The sequence below is a fragment of the Talpa europaea genome (assembly GCF_964194135.1).
Source record: "Talpa europaea genome assembly, chromosome: 12".
Classification (NCBI taxonomy): domain Eukaryota; kingdom Metazoa; phylum Chordata; class Mammalia; order Eulipotyphla; family Talpidae; genus Talpa; species Talpa europaea.
The window spans coordinates 63220382-63248295 of NC_140079.1; the positions used below are offsets into that span (position 1 = coordinate 63220382).

At 42.6% G+C, this 27914-nt stretch overlaps 2 protein-coding genes across 2 annotated transcripts in view; one reads left to right on the forward strand and one right to left on the reverse strand.

Annotated features, from left to right (window-relative positions):
- Positions 1-5231, reverse strand: part of FIRRM (FIGNL1 interacting regulator of recombination and mitosis) — a gene marked incomplete at both ends in the record, with an annotated part of 44511 nt that extends 39280 nt beyond the window's left edge. The window contains 2 exon segments of the mRNA XM_084249481.1: positions 5083-5092; positions 5097-5231. Of these exon segments, the coding sequence (XP_084105607.1) occupies positions 5083-5092; positions 5097-5231 (145 nt within the window).
- Positions 5232-6672: 1441 nt separating this feature from the next.
- On the forward strand, positions 6673-7794 carry METTL18 (methyltransferase 18, RPL3 N3(tau)-histidine; the record flags this gene model as incomplete). Its single annotated transcript, XM_084249593.1, has 1 exon — positions 6673-7794. The coding sequence occupies one exon, from the start codon at positions 6673-6675 to the stop codon at positions 7792-7794; it is 1122 nt and encodes a 373-aa protein (XP_084105719.1).
- Positions 7795-27914: the final 20120 nt, after the last annotated feature.

Here is a 27914-nt window from a genome sequence, read left to right on the forward strand (position 1 = left end):
CCGCTGCTCCCCTCAGCAGTGTACTTCCGGTCCTTCTGCCTGCTCTGCTCCCGGCTCTGGTGAATTCTCTCACCCTCCCGCACTTCTGACTGTACCCAGTGCTTGTATAAACAAATAAATAAATAAAAATTAATCTTAAAAAAAAAAAATCCATTAAAAAAAAACAAAAACAAAAACAAAAATCTTCAACAAAATATTTAGCAAATCTAATTCAATGGTTTATCACAAGGATTATACACCATGATAAAGTGGGATTTACCTCAGGGATACAGGGAGGTTTAATATATATAAATCAATCAATGTACTAGCACTAAAAGATAAAAATCATTGATAAATGCAAAGAAGGCATTTGATAAAATTTAGCACTCATTTATGATAGAAACTCTAAACACAATACGAACAGAACGAACCTATCTCAAAACAATGAAGTCCACATACCACAAACCAACAGTCTATATAACACTTGATGGTGAAAACTGAAAACTTACCTCTTAAGATCAGAACAGGATAAAAATGTCCATTGTTACCACTTCTGTTTCACTTACTATTAGAGAGTTTAGTCAGAGCTATCCACCACAGGAAATCAAGAGAATCCAAGGTGGAAAATAAGTGAAATTATCACTATTCACAGATAATGATACTACATATAGAATTATCTCAAGGCTCCATCAAAAAGTTATTAGAAACAGTACATGAACACAGCACTGGCAGGTTACAAAGTCAACATACAAAAATCCAAGGTCTTTTTATACGAGAACAATGAACAAGAAACAATTTCTTGTTGTTTCTTGCTTCAAAAAGAACTAAATACCTCAGAATTAACCTAACTAAGAAGGTAAAAGACCTATACAATGGGAACTGCAAGAGGTTATTTAAGGACTTAGTAACATAAGGAAATAGCATAGTCATTAATGGAAAGAATCAATATTACCAAAATAACAATCCTACCTAAAATGATATGTAAATGTAACACAATCCTTTTCAAAATACCAGTAATATTTTTCAAAGAACTTGAACAAAAAATATTGAAACTTTTACGGAATCACAAAAGACCTCAAACTGCAAAAGCAACCCTAGTTAAAAAAGAAATAGAGGTATCCCATTACTTGACTTCAAATTTCACTATAAAGCAACAGTACTAAAAACACTATGATAATGGCACCAAAATAGATACATGGATCAACAGAATAGAAGCAAATGTCCCTATATAAATCCACATTCATACCAGAACCTGATCTATGACAAAGCAGCTATAACAATAAATATGGGGACAAGACAGTGTCTTTAATAAATAGTGCTGGGAAGATTAGAAAGCAATAGATAAAAGAATGAAGATGAATCACTCCCTAATCCCATACACAAAATTAAAACCCAAATGAATTAAAAATTTAGACAGAAGACCTGCAACAATAAAATACAATGAAGAAAGTATTGGTAATATGTTCCACGATATCAACAATGATATTTTTGGTGACTCAACCCCTATGGCAAGGGAACTAAAAACAAAAACAATAAGGACAACCTCAAGTTAAACTTCTATACAAAGAAAACATAAGATGATTAAAAAGACATACTACCGAATGGGAAAAATATTTACACAATATATAATAAGGATTAATATCCAAAGTATATAAAAGTACATACAACTTGAAAAACCCCAATTCATAAATGGACAGCAGGTATCAACAGATAGTTCGCCAAAGAGGCTATCCAGAAAGCCTATGCACATGAAAAAACGTTCAATGTCATTCCAATAAGAGATGCAGGTTAAAAGCACAATGAGAAAACATCTCATGCCTGTGAGAATGGAGTATATTAACAAGATCTCAAATAAGTGTTGAAGAGAATGTGGAAAAAGAAGAACCATATTATACTGTCAGTGGAAATGTAAACTGGAGCAACTACTATGGAAAGAAATCTGAATTTACCTTAAACTAAAAACGGAAATACCATAGCACCCAGCCATCCCACTCTTAGGCATACATTTAAGGAATATAGAACCATCAATACCAAAGGTCCATATGCTCCACAGTGTCCAAAGTAGCATTATTTACAATAACTAGGACATGGAAGTAGCCTAAATGTCCATCAATGGACAGATCAAGCAACACCATGCAGTACTACACAGCCATTAAGAATGAATGAAGTGCAGTCATTTTCAACAAAATGGAGGGAGTTTGAGAGAACTGAGTGTAGTAAAGCAAGTAATAAAAACAAATACTGAAAAATCACATAGCAGATAATTTGATAATGTAAAACATTAAAAAAAAAAAACCAGTAGACAGCAATAAACATCATTAAGACTCTTAGGTTAAGGGGGCGGGGAAGAGGACAAAAGGACGAAAGGGATGGTGGTGGGAAATAAATAAAACCATAAAAAAATTAATGTTTCCATTAGGCAAGCAAATAATATTTGAAAATGCTATGAGGAATTATTTTTGGCAGATGAGAAAAAGCACTAAGTCAAACCATGAATTTCTGATTTCTAATACAAGAAAAACTTCCTCTTTTGCATTTCTCTAGTACTTACAGCTTATCTAAAGTCATTCACCACTTTCTAACTTCTTTTCATGTTATTTACATACCTTCTCTACCAATTTTATTCAACTTAACCTCTTCTGCACTGCAGCTTACAAATATGTGACAATAATTCTATGTTCATTACCAAAATTAACAGTAATCACTTTATAAATTATACACTTGTATACCACCAAGAATAATTGTTGGAAATGTTTTTACTGTAAAAATCATACAAAATCAATTAAAGAATGTGTCAGTAAGAAAAAATGAATAACCCATAACTCCATTACACTAACGGAAATTTTTCTGATACATTTTTTATAGCAGTAATTAAAATTAGTCATTAATTTGAGTCCAGTAAGACAGATTATGCCCCAGAAAATTTCAGTAAATAAGAAATTCTAGTTTCTTCCAAAATAAAACATTTAAGTTACAATTATGTCGACAAGCAGCTAAAGACTGGGAAAATATGCAAAATGCAAAACATGAAAATTATGTCCCTACTGGATGCTAGTGTGCTAGATACCGTTACACTAAAAGCAAAACCCCTGCCTTTATGAATTGGACAGTATAATGAAGTGAAAAAGCAAACAAGATCATTTCATATTAAAGTACTCTTCAGCAAACTATAAATTGTTAGACACTGCAGTTAGGGAAACTGCATAATATTAAGGACTCTGAAGTCTGTTGTAGTGACACCTGAACCAAGAGATGCAAAATGGGATGCACATTAAGATGGGAGAACCAGGACATGAGTAAGAGCAAGGAAACTATTAGCAATTGCTTAGGGGTTTAAAATAGAGCAATAGTAATGGGGATGGAGATAAAAGTAGATGGACTCAAAATATTTTGAAGTCAGAAAAAAGATTTGCTGATTGGGTATGAGATAGAGAGGGCTCAAGGTTTCTGGCTTGTGAAATCATTTATTTAAATGAAAAACTGATGGAAGAACAGGTTTGGAAACTTTGGAATGTTAAGTTTGAGATGCAAAACCAGGTGGGAATGGTGACTTAGTGAAGTCTGTTTAAAATTGAGGGGGAGAAGAGTTAATCATGGTTATTTTTGTTTCCCTAAAACTAAGTACCCTATTTGGTATATATTATGTGCCCTGTAAATGTTTTCCAGTAAGAGAGTGGCTATTTGTTTTCCAAGTTAAAATCCTTGACCTGAGGACAGCAATTCCCTAACAGCACAGTGACTATGAAAGAGCTTTAGTCAAGGGGGATTTTGCTAATGCCAAGGTGAATGATTTCTGGATGGTGAGACTGAGGCTAAAGGGTTAAACTGCATTTAGACCCTAAAAACACAAAAGGGGGAAACCCCTTATCTAAACTTTCCCTAAAACTTGATTTTACAAGTCTGGAGGCTTATAACCAATCTTGAGCTGAGCTCCAAGACAGGCTGGGTACTAAGAACCCAGAGGAAGAGGGAAGCACAAATTCACAACTCCAGTTATCTGAAGAAAAGCCTCTTCTTAGTCCATGTGTTAAGTTCCCAGTGACTAGCCAATGAACTGCAGATAACTCCACATTTCTTTGCCCCAATCCGCTGTTAGTCAGTAAAATATAACTACTTTGCTCTCAACCTTTGTTCCCCAAACCCATACAACCTTATTCCCTCTCTTAATTTGGGAGATGGTTTATTGGGACAGTTCAGCCATCTCCTCAGAGTACAGGTCTTTGAAAATAATCTGTTTCCCTAAATCCAGGGCTGGCTTGTCCCTAATGTTTTAGTTGCAGGTGACAGCCAGACCTGAGTCCAGTATCAATGGTAACATTTTATCTGGCTTAAACTGTAAAATTATAATCTGTGCAGTGTTGAGACTCTCAAATGAAGGTTACTTTTTCTTTTGGGAGTAGTTTTATGCTGAAAGTGAGCACAAGGGTGGGAAAAAAAAAAAAAAAAAGAAAAACAATCACCTTTTAACCTAGAATTCCTGGACCATTTACAGGAATGGTTTGCACCTGGACAACGCAGACATTAAGCAACTCAAACCCGGCAAATGAAAGCCAGTAACGAAACAAAACTTCCAACCACCAATAAACAAAGAGTTTCGAAATGGAGATGGAAGAACATTGCTAATTACTGAACATCTTTTACAGACATGGCTACGGAGTACAACGACGGCCTTTATCTCCCACGATACTGAAAATGGTATTATTCGTATTCACCACCTATTTTAGAGAGAACAAAAACTCAAGTATCCGCTCTCTTGACCTCAACTAGCAATTTAGAGTTCCCTTAGTGTTACCTTAGAGGTTTGTCTGAGCCTTTGCCTTCCCCACTATCCCCATGCAATGTACTTAATTCCACATAACGAGGACAGAAAATTTCAAAGGCATAAAATGGAAAACGCCACATCCACGACCAAAGTCACAGCACAAAACACCTGTCAGCCCTTCGTGTGCCAAAGTCAAGCAGGCCTTCGATCCTCACACCCACAGCTCACGTTCGCCTTCCAGTCCCTGGCTTATGGCCTAAGCTCATCCACAGAGGCTGAGCAGCGAGAACACCACCCGGGCCGGCGGCGGCGAACAGACAGAACAGACCGTTCAAGACCACCCGCCCTCTCTCCAGGTGGAAGTGATTGTGAAGGATATAAGAAGGCGGGGCAGGACAGACGGCAGTTCCCGGCGGCAGAGCTCCTCCGGCCAGCCACTTAATTCTTCCAGAGGCACCGTGCCGGACGGGGCCTCCCGTTCCTGAGACATATTTCCACCCAGGAGCTCAGTTTCAAAACAGTCCCGCCACGGCCGACACCGGAAACGCCCACCGTCCCGGCAGGCCTTGCGAGCTCTCCGCCGACACTAGAACCATAGAGAAGAGGCTGCTGCGTTCCTTTGTATATAAATGTCTGCCCCCGCACGGCCGGGAAGACAGCCGGGCTTGTCTGGCCCGCGGAGGACTGGACTCACTGGTGCGCACTCTCAGTTCCGCGGACGTCAGGACGTCGCGACGGGGTTCCAGGCTGGAGGAGCTGGGAGCACGCGGGCCACCAGCATTGCCGGGTGTGGATCGCAGTGCAGTTGCTTTGAGGTAGCGCGCTTTGGGGAGAGGAGGACTAAAAGTCCCCAGATTTCCTACCCTCCCTTTGCTGGGGCTTTGGGATTGCACGTCTGGGGTGGGGTTTGACCAGGAACTTGGGGACTCCCAGGCCGGGGACTCAGTGATGTGGAAACTGGCAGATTCCTACTCACTGAACTGTGATCTTCCTCACATCTCGTATAATGAGAATAAAGACCCCTCCACACACACCTGCTAGAACTGCTGTGCCAATTGAAGCAGATGGCATATTTTGAATGTCTAGCACAGTGGGTGACAGTAAACTGTAAAGTTGCTTCCAGTTTCTACAAGTCTCTCAGAAACCACTTGGTTGCCTTTATTCGTGTTTGTTCGGCCATCAGTCGCCTCTTTAATATTTACTCCAAAATTGCCCACTCCCATACACTCAGGTCTTCCCTTCTCCACAAAATTATTTTAGTAAGGTCACTTGGATGAATTTACACACACCACCAGAGCATTCCTGTGCATGTTTTTAGAGAGATGCTCATTTATGAAAATAAATCTTGTATTTGTTACTGAGAGGGTGAACTGAAATGAGATTCTAGCAGTTTAGAGGTAAATATGTTTAGGCATGTTCGCGGCAGGTGACAAGCCAAATAGCTAAGCTTGTCATTTTCTACCGTACAGTTTGGACTGGTTCCCCTGTCCCCCATTATTACTGCTGCAGTTCTTTTGTTTTTTACAGTTTATTCTCTTCTCCAACTCTTGAAACGCGAAGTATCGATGTCTGTGTGTGTGTGTGTGTGTGTGTGTGTGTTATTCCAATTCTTTTTATTCCCCTTTCCATAGATTTTATAGAAAAGGCTGTTATTGGGGAGGGAGGGGCTGTTTAATATATTTCAGTGAAATGTATCAAATTGCTTTTTAATTTACTTCATTTTTTCCCCCAGAGTTTAAGTGAAAGAAGAGCAAAGACTTCTAAAAGTAATTTGGAAACACCTCTAAATATTTGTAACAGTGTATAAGCAGCTTACACTTGAATCCAAGGAAAACAGTTGAACAATTGAGGCAGTTTTATGTGTATGTCACCAATTCTATCCAGAAGTTGACAAATCGTCCTTTGAATTTTAGAATTCTGTACATTTGAGGATGAACTTTCAATTTAATTTCACTATAGAAGACCATCTGGGAAATGAATTAACACCCCCTAGAGATGCAACATTGACCCTGGATTCCTCAAAAGATTGTCCAGTCTCAGAAACTCAAAAAGGTAAAGAGAGGGACAGAAAATCCTCTCCCAGACAGTCTGACTTGCCTCTGGATCACTTGTGGGAACACAAGTCAGGGAGAAATGCGGCTTCCACTCAAGACACAGACAGTATACTCAGTGCTGCTAACGATTCAATTAACTTGGGGCTACCTGAAGAACAATCCTGTTTGAGAATTGCTAAGGAACACTCTGTGCCTAAAGATTTCAAGAAAGTATTAGAAAATAAAGTCATGGAAGCATTACCAGATCCCCAGAATATTAATCTATCAGTGGTGAAAACCATCCTGTTGAAAGAGAACTTCCCTGGCGAAGAAAACATAGTTTCAAAAAGCTTTTCTTCTAACTCTGATCTGATTACAGGTGTTTATGAAGGAGGCTTGAAAATCTGGGAATGCACCTTTGACCTCTTGGATTATTTGATAAAGGCCAATGTGAAATTTGCTGGGAAAAAAGTACTGGATCTTGGCTGTGGATCAGGATTGCTGGGTATAATTGCATTCAGGGGAGGAGCAAAAGAAATTCATTTTCAAGATTATAACAGTTTGGTGATTGATGAAGTAACCTTACCTAATGTAATAGCTAACTCTGCTTTGGAAGATGTAGAAAATGTAAACCAACCAGAAGCAAAAAAATGCAAAAAGTCAAAAATAGCACAAGACCTGTGTCAGTGCCGGTTCTTTTCTGGGGAATGGTCTGAGTTTTGTAAGCTTGTACTAAGTAGTGAGAAGCTCTTTGAAAAATATGATCTCATTCTAACCTCAGAAACCATTTACAATCCAGATTATTATGACACTTTACACCAAACATTCCTTCGATTGTTAGATAAAAATGGACAGGTGCTTTTGGCCAGCAAAGCACATTATTTTGGAGTAGGTGGGGGTGTTCATCTCTTTCAGAAGTTTGTAGAAGAAAGGGATGTATTTGAAACTAAAACACTTGAAATAATTGATGCAGGACTAAAGAGATTTCTAATTGAAATGACTTTCAGGTGCCCCAGTTAATGTCGATTTAGTGTCCTAACTGAAATAAACAGAATGAAGAAAAACTTGTTTGATTTCTGCTTTAGAGTATTATTTTTCTGCTGTTATTATGTTTATCCAAATAAAAAGCCAGTGATATTGGCAATTTTGTACTTGTTAGGTGAGACTGAGGAAATAATGTCCCTGAGATTTGATAAGCATTTTGTGGGAGTTTTTAGCTCTCCACCTTCATGCTATTGACCTCACCTTTGACACATAAAATTGTTCCGGGAAACTCGCTGTAGGGTAATGATTTTCAGGCCTTTCTGCCCTGTGCCATTAGGATTGCCCTGCCTGATGGGGCACCTGCATTTTGTTACATTGTTCTAAGTTGTATTTACTTCTGTGGGCCATGGCAGCAGTATTGAGATATTCTCTAAGAGAAGCAGAGGCAGGAAAGAGGGAGAAAGCACCAGAGAGTCCCAGAGTGAAGACCTGCTGGGGGCTTGGAGGCCTTCTGGCCTCTTGGCCACCCCCAGCACCCCTGCCTACCCTGTACCTGGTTGCTGCATTACATATAAAAGCCTGAGAAAGCCACCAAGGGCTCCAGGACTCCTTTACCCGTCTGGTCTGCTCGAATCATAAGAAAACCTGCTCCATCCCTTCCTACCGCTTCACTTGCCTGTTCTTAAGTTTGATTTCTTACCAATCTTTTTTAGTTTTTGTTCATGTGAAGTGCCTGATCATATCACTATGCCATTAACTCTAAGGGCATACATAGGTGTTATTAAATGGTACTAAATCTAAATATTAGGTTTGTAGGGTATTAGGCTTTTCTGCCCACAATTAGGATTGATGATGGATCCTTGTAGTCCTGAATGCATGCCTGATGGCAGGCACCTGGAATAGGGTATGGGCATATGTAGATAGGATTCACCTGGGCTAAAACTGGGCTTATATGGGCGGCATCACGGGGATGCCAGGAGAACCACGAGAAGCTGAGTGAACAAGAGCGAAAGAAGCAGAGACTACCAGAGAATGCCGGAGAGCCCAGAAAGAGTGAAGACTTGCTGCCTGCCAGCTTCCCAGCCCCCTGGCACCCCTCTTTCCTGACTCTGCTTCCCTTGGCAAATATGGCAATACTGCAGTCATGGCCCACAAAAGTAAATAATACAACTTATAACAATGTAACAAAATGCAGGTACCCCATCAGGCAGGGCAATCCTAATGGTGGAAGGGGAGAAAAGCCTGAAAACCATTTACCCTACATCCATTTATATTCATTTATCAGTTGAATTCACATTGAGATGGAGGAAATGAAGGGAACTGTGTTAGAGAGTATGAAAATCACTTAGAATTTATAATATGGTTAACCCCTTGGAATCAAGAGGAGACCCTATAGGGTCCTCTTAGGAGGATAAAGAGTTAAAAACAATTCCAGATTCTAAGGAGTATAGACTCCTCACTGATTGTTAAATGAAAAAAGAAAGGGGAACAGTATTTTGAATCTAGTGTGAAAATTTTTACATTTAACATCTGAAATTGGAATCTGCCTTCTTAGCTATAAATGTAATTGAGAGTAATTTTTTCCTCCTTGCAGATATCTAAAATAATAGTACAACAGATCTAATGTGAACTAAACGTGGACATCTGTTAACTAGCCATTTTGTGTAGGGTCTTAATATAACCTTATGAAGTACCTATCATCCCCCTTTTAATAATGGTCTTAACTGGCTGATAGTGTTCAACATTTACTATACTCAGGGAAAAAGAACTTTACTAACAATTTGTATAAAGCTCTGAATTATATTCTAAATACTATCTTCATTTTACAAAGAAATTGACACTCAAGGAAGTAATTGGGCCCTAATAATTCCTCACCTTGAACTAGAGTCTGAACTGAAATCTTTTTAAAAACTGCTCTTTTTCATCACCCCAGTATTCTTAACCTTACCAGTGTTTCTTTTACATCACAAATGTTTCTTAGCACCTTTTAATTCTGAAAGTCACAGTTAAATCAATTTATGTACATCATTGAAAAATTTGTATTGGCCTCTCCAGTGGTGCAGCAGGTTGAGCACCACGCCGTGAAGCTGTCCGCTGCCTCTGCATCACCAGTTTGATTCCCAGCTGGCCAGGGAGATACCCACATGGCGTGGTGGACCTCTCCTGTCTCACCCGCTGCTCCCCTCAGCAGTGTACTTCAGTCCTTCTGCCTGTTCTGCTCCCCGCTCTGTCTCTGGTGAATTCTCTCACCCTCCCGCGCCTCTGCCTGTACCCCAGTGCTTGTATAAATAAATCTTTTTTAAAAAAGAAAATTTTGTATTACACATAAATCCCTAGTAAACAAAATGATATACATAAAATGACATGAAACGTTATATAAGATGTATTATATAAGTATAAATGTCATTTATGGGCCTCCCAGTGGTGTGGGAGTTAAGTCTCAGTGCTATGAAGCTATCACCAGCCACTGCAGCATGAGTTTGATCCCTGGCCAGGGAGCTAACCCACATGGCACAGTAGAACTGTCTCACACACTGCTCCCCTCAGCAATGTATTTCAGTAAACCCACCTGTTCTGCTCCCCACTCTGGTAAATCCTTTCACCCAGGCCTCCCACCCATCTGACCTCCAGTTCTAAATAAAATAAATCTTTTAAAAAAGTCATTTATAATCAAATAATTTGTATCTCATCAAGTAAATGCATAATTGTGCCCATAGAGAAGAACATAGAAGTCAGATGCTGTCTCGGGGATATGATTACTGCAAATGCCACAGCCACAATTCCAGACTAAGCTGCTAGATAAGTTAAAACAGGCCCTATCAGATGGGTTGGCTATTGAGGAGGTACAAAGCATTGGACAGAATCTCATGATGCAACAGCATCAATGATTTTGAGGCAAATAGGTATCTAATAAATTCTCCAAGATGAATCAAATTCCCAATGAGGTGTCATCTGGGAGGCCTGTTCATGAGTAGAAAAACCTGAACAGTGACTCAGGGCACAATTTCAGCTCTTAGTTGGAGTATCCTATGAAAGCAGGAGTCAGAGCTAAATCCCAGTCTGGAAACTTGATAATTCTGGGCATTAAAGATAATATAATTCTGAGGCTGACTGATAGTCCAAAGGGATACTTCTACCTAAGCTAGCTAACAGCAAGAGACTTGCAATCCAGGGCCTCCCTGGTGGCACAGGTGGATGAACACCGCACTGTGAAGCTGTCCGCAGCCTCTGCAACACGGGTTCGATCCCGGCCAGCCGGCGAGTATCCCACATGGCGAAGCAGACCTCTCCTGTCTCGCCCGCTGCTCCCCTCAGCAGTGTATTTCAGTCAGTCTGCCTGTTATGTTCCCCGCTCTGTCTCTGGTGAATCCTAACACCCCCTGCATCTCTGGCCTGTACCCTGGCTCTTGTATAAATAAATAAATCTTTAAAAAAAAAAAGAGAGAGAGAGAGACTTGCAATCCAAATTAAGGCTACAAGTCAAAGAGGAGCATGCATAGTATGCTTTCTTATGTAATTTGTTTAACAACCATTTAAACAGGCATATATTTTAAGACAATGAGTTTTAAAGTCCAATACTTGGGTTAAAATTCATTTTCCCTATCTGTAAAACAGGTTTTATAATAGTAGCTCCCTAACAGAGTTCATTGAAAGAATATATTTAATGTTGAATGTTTATAATGGTTTCTTCCACATGGTGGCCATGTATAATAAAATTTATTTTGTCCAAGAATTCACATAATATTTAGCCATCCTCTTTGTTCAATCAATAGGAAGTCTCATGCACTGCTCTTAAAATATTGGGTGTGTAATTTTACAGTGGACAAATCACAGTTCAGAACCCAGAAAAAAAAGTAAGTTCCAGACCTTGTGTTACGGGGCAACCCCAGTGTGAAATGGGTTGGCTGGACTGTGGGTCCTCACCCAAGCTCCTTTACCCCCATCTCTGCCCATCTCTGACCCCATTGTCCCCAGAACACCCCCTCTTCCACCTTCACCTCACCTCCCCTACCCAATCCATTTTGGATGTGTTTTTGTTGCAGATCTTTAAGGGTAAAGATGACTGCATTTCATAGAATTGTTCCTAAAACTCATGTTATGTTCTGCCTTTAAATTTCCCATTTCTCAGATGGGCCTGTACCCTTAGCTGCAGTTTTATGTCCCCATAGGTGGCTTGCTTTTTGCTGAAGGTTCAGAAACCTAGGGGTTGGGGAATTGTCTTCACACTGCCAGGAATTGACTCACTTCCTTGTATTAAAGGCAATTGCTAATAACACGTGTTGTAGTGTCCTCAGGAGACAGGGTGTCAGCTGCTCAACTGAAGAATACACTTCCAGAGGAGAAAACACCTTACTTTCAGTCCCTTCCATAATGTTTTATTCAGGTACTTAGGGGAAAAAGTTATTTGAAAAAGGAGTAGCTAAGGAACTAACACTTGCTTCATTGTGAACTTGCTTCATTGTCTCTGTGTCAGCCAGAAGTTCCTGAACTTCTAGTTGTGTTATGGTGACATTGTGATGCTGATAGTAAAGCTTTTCTCTGAATACAGGGCACATGCAAAATCACCATCATAATTTGGGTGCAGCCCAGCAGAGAAATTGCTCTGTGCTATGAAAGACACTTCACTGCAGCACAAAGAAGCACATTTATGACATAGGATAGTGGGGGAAACCACAGCATGCTCTCACCAGTGACAGCCTCCCGCCGTTTGATTTCTGTCTTTTTAAGAAATTAAAAGTGTACTCAGATAACCTTTAAAAGTAGGTTCATCATCTATACAGGAAATTGTCAAAAGGAAGTGCTTTTTCAGGAGGATTGATTCTCTATTTGAAGGAAATGATGTGAAAAAATACAATAAGCCCAGTAAGTATTACTAAAGAAAGGGGAATAGCCACAGAACAGGTAAGTGGCCAATAAAGTAGTGATCTGCAAAAATGTAAGGAAGAGGGCGCTGTGGCTAGTCTTTGCCATGGTGTGCCCTAATGGGAAGAAAGAAGTGAATGAGAAGGCTTGTCCTTAACAGTATATATCTTAAGCCTTTGCAGTGAAATCAGATGCACTCAGTCTCAATGGACCCCAAATGCCTTAGCCGTAGTACTGCTGCTGGCCTGTGTGGTAACTTTATGAAAAGAAAAAGATCCCAGGTAGTCCTCTTTTAGGAAACACAATGGGACAAGTGAAATAAAGTATGCTTTCAGCTCCATTTGCCTCCACCCAATCAGTGCTCCTTTGTAGCCCTGTGGCTTAGTCCTGCAAACTTCCAGAACTTTTGACAGATAAAATACAGGATAATGGGCATCAGACTGGTGAACATTGAGAATCATGGGATACCCACCAAACACAGGCTGCAAGAGGAGGTTCTTTTATTTATTTTTTTCAAGCAGGTTTGCAACAGCTCTCTAGGAAGCAACCAGAAAGGCTGACAGTTTAAGGTCTCAGTTTTACTGTGCAGCGAGTGAACTCAAAGAATATTTATGAACAGGGGCTTAGAGCTGCAGAAGCAAGTATGCCTATGTGACAGGCTTGCACTTGGGACTGCACTGAGGGTTATCAAGAGGACCAGTGAAGTCAGATGACCACAGAAAACTATCCTTACTGCCCCATCCAGTGGTGGGAGAGGTTCTTCGACTGATCTGGCTGCCACATAGCAGCCGCAGCTCAATTCCAAAAGCCTCCTAACATAGCCAGTTAAACATAGTGTGGCTTTAGAAATTTTCAATTTTGTTCAATCAATAGGAAGTCTTTCACACTATTTTTAAACAATTTGTGAAATTTTCTCTCAAGTGTCGTCCAAATTCTTTATGTGTGCCTAAAATGTCTTAGAACTGAAAATTCATCTGGTCTCTGCTATTCTGTGCTTCTTCTGATGAATTTCTGTAAACTTGATTCTGAACTTGTTTTAAATAGCATGAGAGTTACTGTTTTTTGAAGGAGAGAATTTGTGTGACAAAGAAGAATAAAGTCTAGAAACTCAACACAGACCGTCTGTCACTAGCACAGCACATTCTCATTAACCAGCCTCTATGCCAGCTATTTTATTATCTTTGTTTTCCACCTGTGTGGTTTAAGAATCTTCAGAGGGACCCACATTTTCAGTGATTTGCTTTTTTCCCCCTGTGCTTCCTACACAGTGAACTCAGTTTCCTGTTTGCCTTGTTATTTTCAAGCGTCTCTACAATTTTTACAATAAGAACCAAAAAGACCCTGTCTTCTGAGGAAAATACCTCAGAGAAACATTTTCTAGGAAGAGAGGCACAGATGTTTCAAATGCTCTCAATTTTAATTACTTCAACAGGAAATGTGTTCAACCCCTTTCTTAATTATGTAACTGGTTCTAATTTTTTCAGAGTGAAAAATCTTATTATGTAATGTCCCAACCTCCCTAAAATACCACAGAAACACGTCTGTCTCCATAGGAGACATAAACAAAAATAAATGCAGCTCCAGTCAAAATCACTAGAAATGCTTGTCTTTATCAATTTTAATTAGATTGCTATCATCTATTACTATCATATATATATTTCACCAATTGTTTAAAAATAGTGTGAAAGACAAAATGTCAGAGCCTAAATGCAAGTTGTTTTACTCACAATTGTTCTAAGGAGATATCCTGGATGGGCCCATTACTGGATATTTGTAGACATACATGCCAAGTTTTCAATAATTCAGGAGTATGTTAGAAATAGGAAGAGGGCCTCCCTGGTGGCACAGGTGGTTGAGTGCAGTGCTGTGAAGCTGTCCGCAGCCTCTGCAGTGCAGATTCGATCCCGTTCTGCCATAGAGATACCTGCATGGTGCAGCAGACCTCTCCTGTCTCCCCCACAGCTCCCCTCAGCAGTGTATTTCGGTCAGCCTGCCTGTTCTGTTCCCTGCTCTGTCTCTGGTGAATCCTTTCACCCTCCTGCACATCTTGACTGTACCCCGGTTCTTGCATGCATGAATAAATAAATCTTTAAAAAATAAGAAGAAATGGGAGCCTCTCTGGTGGTGCAGGTGGTTGAGCACTGCACTATGAAGCTTTCAGCAGCCTCTGCAGCATGGGTTCGATCTCGGCCAGCCGGCGAGAATCCCACATGGCGCAGCAGACCTCCCCTGGCTTGCCCGCTGCTCCCCTCAGCAGTGTATTTCATCAGTCTGCCTGTTCTGTTCCCCTCTCTGTCTCTGGTGAATCCTCTCACCATCCCGCACATCTGGCCTGTATCCCAGTTCTTGTATAAATAAATCTTTACAAAAATAAATTTAAAAATTTTAAAAAAAAGAAATAGGAAGAGATGAGCCTTTCCTGAGTGATAGCTCCTTAGGTGCCATGTTTGATTCTCTACAGGACTTGCATATCAAACAGAATTTCACCCTACTCTAAAGCCCTAATGCATTCTCATTCCAAAAAGAATTCACTGAATACTTGCTGTGCATGGAAAAGACAATTTCCATCTTTAATAATTTTTGTTAAAGAAATTTAACACTTGTAAGAAAAAGTTTTCTCTTGAATGTATAGTAACTGAACACACTTCCAGTTACCTGCCATTTCTCCTTTTACAAGCAATGTAATGAGTAGAAAAGTCTCCAGGTATATTTGCTTTTTTGTGTGGCTCTTTTATTGTGATTTGTGCATTTCCTTTGTTAGTCAAGGAAATTTTTCAAATGAATTTATGAAAGATCAGTGGTAATGGGAAACAGAACAATAGATAACTGAGAGCTGTGAATTCAAACTTCAGAAGAGAGATGTATGAAAGAGAAAAAAAATCCAACAAAGCTATGTGGGGGGGGGAGTGGGAGAAAAGAAATGAACAATGACAGCAAGATAAAATGGAATCATATTAATTAAAGTTGAGAGCAGCAGAAAGAATTCTGGAAAAGGTAAGATGGTGGAACCCAAGGAAAAACAATCAGGGAGTGACGAGGATGTCTGAAATTCACACAATAGATGAATCTGTAAAGAAGTGATAGAATTGGTGACTCATGAGAGAGGAGACAACCAAAGGACAGGATTCTTTAAGTTAAGAGGCCAAGGAGAAGCATCTGATGACAGCCCAAGTGACCTTGCAGTACCCCTAGCATTTTATCCCAGTTGGAGTTTTGTTTAAAGGGACAACAATGGTGGGCTTTCTGTTTACAATGACCCTACTTCCCAGTTTAGGACATGCCTATTGTCCCAGTGTCCCATCTGGTTTAACATTCTAGCACTCTCAAAAGTGCACTGATTTGGATGATGATTACATGGCCAACCTTTTCATATTAATCTGGTAGCACTACACTTACCCTTATACTTTTATGGAATAAATCATAATTTTAAAAATCCCTCAACAAATTAATATTAACTTCCAATCATATGTCAAGCACTGATCTTGAAGATGGGGTCTAGAGATAAAAAAAAATGATAATGATAATTCTGTGATTTTAGGTCACTCCAATCTAGGGTAGAAAGAGGAACACAATTAGTGAGCCTCTTTGTGATGATATTGTGCATGCTGAGCAGGTTTCTGAGAGGGATTGTGAGCTATAGAGTAAGATCAGATGTCTGACATGGGGCGTACAAGAGAGGAAGTGGAAGGGAAAGAAGATGGGCCGATACTTCCCAGTATTAACCATCTGGTGAAAACTTGGTAGATTTCAAGATAGAAATAGAAGCTGGAACACTAATCAGAGCTAGGGTCTTGTCTTCATTCTTTTGACTCTGGACTTTGAGAATTGACCCAGTTCCTAAGGATGTCACAGATGGTCTCTGCTGAGTGGAGGCAAGCGATGGGGGGGCCATAGCCTGAAGAAGGGTGTCCTAGGTCTCAGAATGGGAATATGAGGTAGCTACCCCTCTCCTGCTTCCTAATGAGAATTGCCCTACTGCCTACCCCCAAAGGTCAGGGATTTTATTTTATTTTATTAGGGGAATATATTAGTTTTCTTACATAAGTGTGCAATGGCCGTTGATGTTGAGACAGCACAAACTCAGAGGAAAAATTCCTTTGAACCAGTGAGGAAAGACTTCAGGAGAGAAAAGATTTCACATTAGACTCAATTGCAAGTGGATTTTCATCAGATTTGGTTGGGGGCTAGGGGTCAGGGATTGGAAGGGCAGAGAAGTACAAAGGGGGCAGAAGGACTAGTCTATAAAAAAAAGCACTGTATATTATTAATTTATTGGCTATTTATTGAGCACATACCGTCTCCATCAAACTCATTTCTAGGTGCTGTAGTGGGAGGAAACTCTGCATTTCAAACAAGCCCCCAGGCAATGTTGATGCTGTGAAGCTGTGAAAAGCACCAAAAGAGGCAAAACTCCAAAACCTGTTGCTTCATGACCTCCATGACTGGCTCATTTGCTAATAAGAGCTTCCAAATTGAGTAATTTTCCTGTTAAAATCTGCTATTAGGGGCATACCTAGTGGCCTAGGGGTTCTTAGTGCTCTCACCCCAACAGCCTGAGTTCCATTCCTGCCAAAGAGCTAACCCATATGGCTCAGCAGACCTCTCCTGTCCTCCCCGCTGCTCCCCTCAGCAGTGTATTTCAGTGGATCTGGCTGTTCTGGTCCCCACTCTGTCTCTGGTGAATCCTCTCACCTTCCCCACCCCTGGCACCTCTGACCTACACCCCATTTCTTGTATGCATAAATAAATAAAAATAAATCTTTAAAAAATTTTGCTATCAATTAAATTTCTTCAAAAGTTTATTTTATCAATCTAAACTACACATATTATAGGCAATTACAAAATGAGCATACCTTCAAAATAATCAAACACCACTAGCTTATTCAATTTTAAATTGTGCTATTGGAAAGATTTTTTATTTTTATTTTTATCAAAGATTTACTTATTTATACAAGAACCAGAGTACAGGCCAGATGTGTGGGAGGGTGAGAGGATTCACCAGAGACAGAGCAGGTAACAGAACAGGCAGACTGACGACATACATTGCTGAGGGGAGCAGCAGGCAAAACAGGAGAAGTCTGCCTCGTCATGTGGGTAGCTCCCCGGCTGGCTGGGATAGAACCCATGCTGCAGAGGCTGCAGACAGCTTCACAGCATGGCACTCAACCCACTGCACCACCAAGGAGGCCCTCGAGAAAGATTTTTTTAAAAAGAGTAAGTTCAGTCTCTTAAAAACCTGCCCCCAAGATTGAAGCAAAGTGCCACCTTTTGTTTCTGTTAAGCAGGCGAACAGACTTCTGAGCATAAACCCATAAGGCTACATTCTTATATTAACCTGGCTGCAGAGGGAGTGGGAATGGGGGTGACAGTAGAGCTCCCAGGAAAAGTAATGGGAACATTATAAGCCTGAATATTTCCCATGAGCATCTTCACATCAGTAGATTGTAACTTTGTGGTTTCTCTATCACTAAGCACATTGTAGGGGCCTGACAGGGCACAAGGCAGGTTTTCTGATCCCATGCAGGCCGGGTAAAGGAGGAGTCAGTCCTTGGTGGGTTTTTGCAGGTCTTTTATTGGGGTTCACCAGGCATATGGCAGGCAGGGGTGCTGGCTGGGGGGCTGGGAGGCCTGCCCAAGCAAGTCTTCACTCTATCTGGGCTCTCTGGCGTTCGTTCTGCTGCTTCTCGGCTTCTCTTTTCGGCTTCTGCTACTGCTGCTGCTGCTGCTGGCGTCCCCATGACGCCGCCCTTAAAAAGCACAGTCTTAGCTCAGCTGAATCCCATCTACCTAGGCCCACACCCTATTCCAGGTGCCCGCCATCAGGCATGCATTCAGGACAAGGATCCATCATCTATCCTGATGGCGGAAGGGCAGTTTTAAAAGCCTGATATTTTCTTTACCCTACAGTCCACCCCCTCAGGGTTTTCTGCCATACAGTCTATACATATATATACAATTTTCTAAGCAAACAAACAATGCAGCCATGGCCCACAAAAGCAAATACATCAAATATAACAAAATACAATATAACAAAATACAACAGAACACAAGTAAGTCCAGGCAGGGCACCAACCTAGTGCAAAAGACAATTATTGGTACCAGCAGATGAGCCACCAAATCTGCTGCCGAAGGCACTGCTCATACGAGGGAGGGGAATCACTCACGGCATCTACTATATCACACCAGGAGCCGTCAGGCTTCCTGGCCTTCTCTGGCTGCAGTCTTGGCTACAAGGCACACACAGCATCCACCCCCAGGATGCACTAGCTCTGGGATTGGCAATTTTATTCTGTTGGGGGTAATCGCCAACCCTCAGGGTTTCTGTCTGCAGTCGCTCCAACACTCGGCCTTCACAGCCACCCATGCGACTCGCAGACCCCTGCACTCAAGCCAACCAACTGCACAAGCACATGGATCGGGGATCCAAACTCTGCATTCGGCTTGGGCTCCACCCCAAGCCACATTCCCCACCCGTCCCCCAAGGACAGGTTCCTCAGCTCCTCACCCTCACTCAAGAATGAGCAGGGCATCACCCACAGGTGATTTTACGAGACTCACAGGGCTTCAGCATACCCAGGCTGCTTAACAGCCGCTTAGGGCTTCTCAACTTAGCATCAGTACCAGCTTTTGCCTTCTTAGTTGGCTTTTCTCCTCCACCTGGCTGCTGGGCATAACAGGCTGCTTTTGGCCATCTAGGCCCACTGGCCACCCCCAGATTCCCATCTCCTGGGGTTTACAAACAAAACTGCTCCACCCCCAGGGTCCCAAAACATATCAACCTGCAAGGTCCTCCGCCTTCTGGCAGGTTTGTCAGTCCATCAGTCCATCAGTTCAAGTCCATTGGCCTCTCCCTGCGTCAGCAACGGCCTGCTGCCTCAGGGGTCATTGGCTGGTCCTTTCTGGTGTCTTTGGCGGTCCTCTTGGGCGTCTCCTTCATGCCAGGTCCCGTCCTGCAGCTCCCGGACCGTATCCATCTTCTGTGCCGCCCTGGCGCCTCCAGCGTCCTCACAGGTAAACACAGTTACCCCTTAGTCCCTCCAGGTCTTCGGAGGGCTCCAATACCCGTCTGCATGGATCTTGCCAACTTACGCCAATTGTAGGGGCCGGACAGGGCACAAGGCAGGTTTTCTGATCCCATGCAGGCTGGGTAAAGGAGGAGTCAGAGTCCTTAGTGGGTTTTTGCAGGTCTTTTATTGGGGTTCACCAGGCATATGGCAGGCAGGGGTGCTGGCTGGGGGGCTGGGAGGCTGGCAGGCCTCCCAGCCCCCAGCAAGTCGTCACTCTGTCTGGGCTCTCTGGCGTTCGTTCTGCTGCTTCTCGGCTTCTCTTTTCGGCTTCGGCTGCGGCGGCTGCTGGCGTCCCCATGACGCCGCCCTTAAAAGCACAGTCTTAGCTCAGCTGAATCCCATCTACCTTGGCCCACACCCTATTCCAGGTGCCCGCCATCAGGCATGCATTCAGGACTGCAAGGATCCATCATCTATCCTGATGGCGGAAGGGCAGAAAAGCCTGATATTTTCTTTACCCTACACACATCTTGGAATCAGCAACAATGAGCAAATGCAACATCCAAGACAGTGGCAGACAGGGTGGTGTGGGGAAAAGGACTTTGGAAAAGGGGTGGGTTTAGGGTCAGGAACGGACCACAGTGCAGGTTTTCTATGATCCAGCAGACCCGGTGTAGAGGGCAGGACTGGACACGGTACAGGTTTTCTAGGATCCAGCAGACCGGGTAAAGGAGGAGTCAAAGTCCTTAGTGGGTTTTTGCAGGTCTTTTATTGGGGTTCACCAGGCATATGGCAGGCAGGGGTGCTGGGGGGCTGGGAGGCTGGCAGTCCTCCCAGCCCCCAGCAAATCCTCACTCTATCTGGGCTCTCTGGCGTTCTCTGCTTCTGCTTCTTTGCTTCTCTTCGGCTTCTTTCTCAGCTTCTGCTGGCATCCTGGTGACGCCGCCCTTAAAAGCACAGTCTTAGCTCAGCTGAATCCCATCTACCTATGCCCACACCCTACTCCAGGTGCCCGCCATCAGGCATGCATTCAGGACAAGGATCCATCATCTATCCTGATGGCGGGAGGGCAGAAAAGCCTGACATTTTCTTTACCCTACACCCGGTAAAGGAGGAGTCAGAGTCCTCAGTGGTTTTGCAGGCTTTTATTGGGATTATCAGTTACACAGCAGGCAGGGGTGCTGGGGGACTGGTAGGCTGGCAGGCCTCCCAGCCCCCAGCAGGTCTTCACTCTGGGCTCTCTGGCCTTCTCTAGGCTTCTGCTTCTCTTGCTTCTCTCTCAGCTTCTACTGGTGTCTTGACGCCACCCTTAAAAGCACAGTCTTAGCCAGATGAATCCCATCTACCTCTGCCCACACCCTACTCGAGGTGCCCGCCATCAGGCATGCATTCAGGACTGCAAGGATCCATCATCTATCCTGATGGCGGGAGGGCAGAAAAGCCTGACATTTTTCCTTACCCTACAGTGGAACTGACCCAGAGTTCATTCTAGACCTAGCTCTTGCTCTTAGTAACTGAGGGCTTGCCTCATCAAATGATGAGGATTTCTATAGTAGGCTGCCCTTCCATAAAATGTTGGCATCTCTTGTCTACCCCCATTGACTTATGAGTTTCAAATGTATATATATATATATATATATAGTGTATATTAAAGTTTCAATTAAGTCAATAATCAGTTTTATTGAAAACTATTTTTTCTTGATTCGTGTCTTATTTTTGGCTGCCATACTAGGGTAAATGGTTTTTCAGGCTTTTCTGCACTCCCACCATTAGGAGTGCCCTGCCTGATGGGGTACCTGCAGTTGTTACATTATTGCAAACTATCTTGTTAACTTCTGTGGGCCAAGGGAGGGTGTAGGGTAAAGAAAAATGTCAGGCTTTTTTGCCCTTCCGCCATCAGGATAGATGATGAATCCTTGCAGTCTTGAATGCATGCCTGATGGCGGGCACCTGGAGTAGGGTGTGGGCAGAGATAGATGGGATTCACCTGGGCTAAGACTGTGCTTTTAAGGGCAGTGTCACGGGGACACCACCAGAAGCCAAGAATGAACGGAAGCCGAAAGAAGAAGAGAAGCAGAGAATGCTGGAGAGCCCAGATAGAGCGAAGACTTGCTGGGAGCTGGGAGCACCCTTGCCTGCTGTGTACTGGGTAAATCCCAATAAAAGACCCGCAAAAACCACTGAGGACTCTGACTCCTCCTTTACCGGTCTGCATGGGATCAGTAAACCTGCTCAGTGGTCCTTCCTGCCCCTTACAATTGGCATAAGTTGGCAAGATGATCCATGCAGACGGGTATGGAGCCCTCGGAAGACCTGGAGGACCTAAGGAGTAACAGACTGTGTGAGCCTGTGACAGCGCTGGAGGTGCCATGGTGGCACAGAGGGTGGACAAGGTCCAGGAGCTACAGAATAAGACCACGCCTGGAGGAGGAGACGCCCGAGAAGACCAGCCAATGACCCCTGAGGCAGCAAGAATCGTCGGGAAGAGAGGGCCATGATTCGGAGCTCGCCGGTGCTGATGGCAGGGAGAGGCCTGATGGACTTGAACTGACAATCCTGCCAGAAGGCAGAGGACCTTGGCAGGTTATGTCTTTTGGGAATCTGGGGGTGGCCAGTGGGATGGCCAAAAGCAGCCTGTGTATGCCCAGCAGCTAGGCGGAGGAGAAAAGCCAACTGAGAAGGCAAAAGCTGGTGCTGATGCTAAGTTTGGGAAGCCCTGAGTGGCCGTTCAGCACTAAGTAAGCTGAGGAAGGCCAATGAGTCTCGTAAAATCACCTGTGGGTGATGCCCTGCTCGTTGTCGAGTGAGGGTGAGGAGCTGAGGAACCCATCCTTGGGGGACAGGTGGGGAACATGGCTCGGGGTGGAGCCCAAGCCGAATGTAGAGTTTGTATCCAAGGATCCCCGACCCATGTGCTTGTGCAGTGGGTTGGCCTGAGTGCAGAGGTCTGCGAGTCGCATTGGTGGCTATGAAAGCCGAGTGTTGGAGCGACTGCAAACAGAAACCCTGAGGGTCAGCAATTACCCCCAACAGAATAGAATCGCTAATCCCAGAGCTAGTGCATCCTGGGGGTGGACGCTGTGTGTGGCTTGTAGCAGAGACTACAGCCAGAGAAGGCCAGGAAGCCTGACGGCTCCTGGTGTGTTACAGTAGATGCCGTGTGTGGTTCCCCTCCCTTGCATGAGCAGTGCCTTCGGCATCAGATTTGGTGGCTCATCTGCTGGTACCAATAATTGTCTTTTGCCACTAGTTTGGGCCCTGCCGGGACTTATTTGTGTTCTGTTGTATTTTGTTGTTATATTGTGATGTGGGCCATGGCTGCATTGTTTATGTTTGCTGAGAAAATTATATATATGAAGACTATATGGCAGAAAACCCTGAGGGGGTAGACTGTAGGGTAAGGAAAAAATATCAGGCTTTTCTGCCCTCCCGCCATCAGGATAGATGATGGATCCTTGCAGTCCTGAATGCATGCCTGATGGCGGGCACCTGGAGTAGGGTGTGGGCAGAGGTAGATGGGATTCACCTGGGCTAAGACTGTGCTTTTAAGGGCAGTGTCACCGGGACGCCACCAGAAGCTAAGAATGAACGGAAGCCGAAAGAAGAGAAGCAGAAAGGGCCGGAGAGCCCAGATAGAGTGAAGACTTGCTGGGGGCTGGGAGGCCTGCCAGCCTCCCGGCCCCCCAGCACCCTTGCCTGCTGTGTACTGGGTAAATCCCAATAAAAGACCCGCAAAAACCACTGAGGACTCTGACTCCTCCTTTACCCGGTCTGCATGGGATCAGAAAACCTGCACGGTGTCTATTCCTGACCCTACAGAGGGGTATTGAGATAGTCAGAGAGAGAAGCAGGAGAAGAGGCAGCAGAGAGGAGAGAAAGAAGGCCAGAGAAGCCCAGAGTGAAGACTTGCAAGGGGCTTGGCGGCCTACTGGCCTCCTGGTCCCTGCCCCGCCCTCCCTCCTCCTGCCCCCGCGCCCCTGCTGCCGTGTACCTGTTTGTCACACTACATGTAAAGCTCAATAAAAGCCTGAGAAAGTCACTGGGTGCTCCAGGATTCCTCCTTTACCCACCTGTCTGCTCGGATCCTAGAAACCTGCTCAGTGGCCCTTCCTGCCCCTACACATACCTAACTAAAACAAACTTTTCTAGTGCTGCCGCTGCCATTATGTAGTTAATTGTTTCCTTTGTTTATCTCTCTGGTATCCAGGATTCCCTTAATTCACCCAATGGGAATTCAAACAATGTGAATCAATTCAACTTATACCACTAGAAAATACTTTTCATAGCACACCAATTTCATGTTGCTTCTTTCTGGTTAAAATATTTTAAAGTTTCTCATTTTCAAAGACTGCAGTCTCCAAAGGGACATGCAAGAAGCCTCATTGTACTACAAGAAGAAAACACTAAGTTGTATTTTTGCATTGATTTTGATTCTGGATTTATCTCCCATGGCATCAAATACACCAGGAGGTTAGTACAGTCTCCTAATACTCTGCCAGCATAACTGTCCATGTATTTATTTCCATTACCTCAGGACCACAGACCATGAGTATAGTTATGAGGACTCATGACTTCTTCATAAGAAGTGGTAAAATTAGGGTCATCGTGGAAGACTTTCTGGAGGAAATTTTGAGAAGCACTTGTACTTCAAGGGCAGTTTGCTTGTTAGAGTAGACAATCTAAAGAATGAGATATACTGATGACCTGGGAACTGGATGGGAGCAATTAGGGGTTCCTCACTACATATCTCTTTATGACCCTCTGCCTCCCTTGGAAATGCATGTTTCACCTGCCTTCTCAGCTCCCGAAAGCTGCCCAAGGGCACATCCTTGGATAAAATGTGTTGCTAAACCATCTGGATGGAGCAAGTGATTAAATCAGTAAAGCCTCGTGTAAACACTGAAGATTTCGGGGTGGGTACCGAATACTACTTGTCTTATAGCTGCCCAAGGCAATTAAAAGTGGTGCCTACAAATACAGAGTGGTCAGCCTTTTTCTGTGGCTTCTCTTTACCCTTTGTGTATGGGGTACCAGTTTTATATTACACCTAAGTTTGTGACTGCCCCTCCGCCCCGTCCAACACATAAGTCTTTTGGAGAAAGGTTTAAGTGCCCAGAAAAAGGTGAGTGTTTCTCAACATTTCTATACCCAAAACTCTTCAGTAGTTCTCTGTTATTTCAATAACAAAGGTCAAATCCCTTGGTCTGCATTCAATATTCTCCTTAATTTAGCCAAAACTACATTTTCCACCCTGACTCTTTCTTTTCAATAGTTCATTTTTCTATTAGGAATAGTAATTGTTTTCTAACTGGTTTGTAAGCAGTTTTTATCTGGTGCAAATATTTTTATTTGCTGTTTTCTTTCTGCTTATGGAAATTCTTGTTATTTTTTGAGAATTCATTAAAAAACAGCATTCATTAAAAATTCATTAAAAACAGCTTTAAAATTTTTATTTAAAAACCTCATTTATAGGGCCTCCCCGGTGGCGCAGCGGTTGAGCGCTGGGTTGCGAAGCTGCCCGCGGCCTCTGTGGTGCCGGTTCGATCCCCAGCTGCTCCCCGGCCACCAGAGGAGGGTCCCACATAGCGCGCAGACCTCTCCTGCCGCCCGCTGCTCCCCTCAGCAGTGTACTTCTGTCCTTCTGCCTGTTCTGCTCCCCACTCTGGCTCTGGTGAATTCTCTCACCCTCCCGCGCTTCTGACTGTACCCAGTGCATGTATAAACAAAAACAAACAAACAAATAAATAAATAAAACATGCCTCTATTAAAAAAAAAAACCTCATTTATAGCATCACGGTGTTATGTCCTTTAAAAATCTTCTAAAAAATTTTAAGCATTCTGGCTGGAATTTGTGTGAGATATGAAGTAGGAATTTAGTGTAAGATGGGAGATATTGAAACTAATTTTATTTTGTTCCAATGATTAGCTAGTTGCTTTACCTCCATCCAAACCCATCTTTTCATTGCTGATTTGCAATGTCATGTTTATCATATTTTATTTATTTATTTTTTTTTTGTGGGACCCTCGCTGGTGGCTGGGGAACGAACCGGCGCTGCAGAGGCTGCGGGCAGCCTCACAGCCCAGAGCTCAACCGCTGCACCACCAGAGGAGGCCCTGTTTATCATATTTTAAATCTTTATGCATACTTTAGTACACCTGTGGACTGCCTAGTCTGTTTCATTGCTTTAACCTATTTCTATACCAGTATTGCACTGCTTTAATCACTGCACCTCATGAAATAACACATAGTAAACATTTACTAAGTTCTAGTCCCAAGCATGAAGCACATAATAAATGCTCAATAAATATTAATTGAATAAATATTCAACAAAGGACAATAATCCCTTGAAAGCCAGCCAAGTGCAGTTTTCTCTTGCACTTTTGGAAAGAATAAAACAAACCAATATTAGATGAAGGATTACAAAGCAAATTTTTTATCTAAAATCTGGGGTTATGAGTAAACAAACTCAAAGGTCAGGGCAGGGATGTTCACTTATGGAGGTGACTTACATAGATGGTGTGGCTAGAGGGGCCCAGGAGGTCCCTACCCATATACACCTTCCATTCTTGGGCCTAACATATTTGAAATGAAGTCAAGAGACTGTTGTCGGGCCCCATAGTGATCTTCCTTGGGATCCCTTTGAAAAATACAATTACATTAGGATATTAATACCTTCCTGTAAATTATCAAATCAATTTTTTTTCTGTAGAGATGAGACATAGAAATTGTGATATCTTTGGGGCTTTAGAAGACACCAAAGCATGAAAAAGAGAGACTTCAAGGATTACTTTTGTTTGCATGGCATTTTCCCCACTAGTTGCTTTGAGAAAGGGAAACTACTTGTCAATAGTCAACTCTCATATTCTTTCCAGGCTATTTCCTATTAGTCAGTTATTATCTTATCTTATAAAACTGTTTGTGATTCTCTTGAGGCCAGTCAAATCTTGGTAAGATTATGAATTTGACAATGTCAGGAACAAAGGGTGGAGAGGTAAGGTACAAGGAAGAGTTTGGGGGAAACAGCCAACATCATTTGCCTTACCATATTAGTCACTGAAGACCATTGTCTGATTGCTGTGGAAAGTGTCTTAAAACAACTCATTTGAGAATTGTTTTTTCATTTTCTAGACCTGTTAAGTTTACTTGTGATTTTCTTGTTATTGACAGAGTTTTGGAAACTGTTACTCCTAAGACTCCCAGTGAGCTTTGGAACTTTCCAAAAGAAGATTTAAGCTTTCTGTTCTAAAGTAAATAACTTTGCAAGATTATTAGCCACAACCAATGAAATGCCAAAAAAAAAAAAATACCAGTGGAAATATGTCAATATTAATGATGACATTTTAAAAGTCTAAGCAAAAAATTGCACCCATTTTTAGGGACTATTCTAGTCATATTTCGCCAACATCAAAAATTAGAACAAAACCTACTTCCTATCTCCAGTGTTGCTTTATTACTGTTTCCAAGTGTCCTCTTCTTGGCAAATCACAAGTAATCCATCCATCTATCCATGCATCCATCCATGCATCCAATCATGCAGTCATCTAGCCAGTAAGAATCAAGAAACATATATAAGAACATAGCTCTATGCTAGCTGGTATAGATATGCGTAAAGAAAAATAAAATATTGTCCCAAGTCTCAATTTACATTTTCCATGGAAAGACAACACATGCTAAGAATCCATGTCTCTTCCCTTTTACAGAAAAGTGTGTCTAATATTGTTTCTCTTGGCTGGTTACAGTGCCTCACTTGTCCTTATTTCCTTAACAAATACCAATTGGCATCCTGTCTTACCCTCCATTCAAAGTGCTCATCAGGGGCCTCCCTCCAGGTGTAGGGGTTAAGTCTCAGTGCTATCACCACTATGGTCTGAGTTCAATCTCCAACTAGGGAACTAATCCACATATGGCACAGTGGACCTCTCTTTTCTCGCCTGCTGCTCCCCTTAGCAGTTTATTTCAGTAAAACCACCTATTCTGCTCTCCACTCTGTCTTTGGTGAATCCTTTCACCACCACCCCCCTCCACTGCAACTCTGGCCTACCCCCCAGTTCTATGCATAAATAAATAAAAATAAATCTTAAAAAAGTGTTCATCATTCCATATTCCCAAATATGATGGTCACTATTCTGTCCTTGCATTACTCAACTGGCCAACAGTTGATAAATACCTTGTTAAAGCCCTCTTGCCTTCTATGATGCTGTGTTTTTTTCTCCCTATCCCATTGGGTGCTCAGTCTCAATCACATTTGCCAGTTCCTACTTCTCTAGTCAAAATGCACGTCAAAA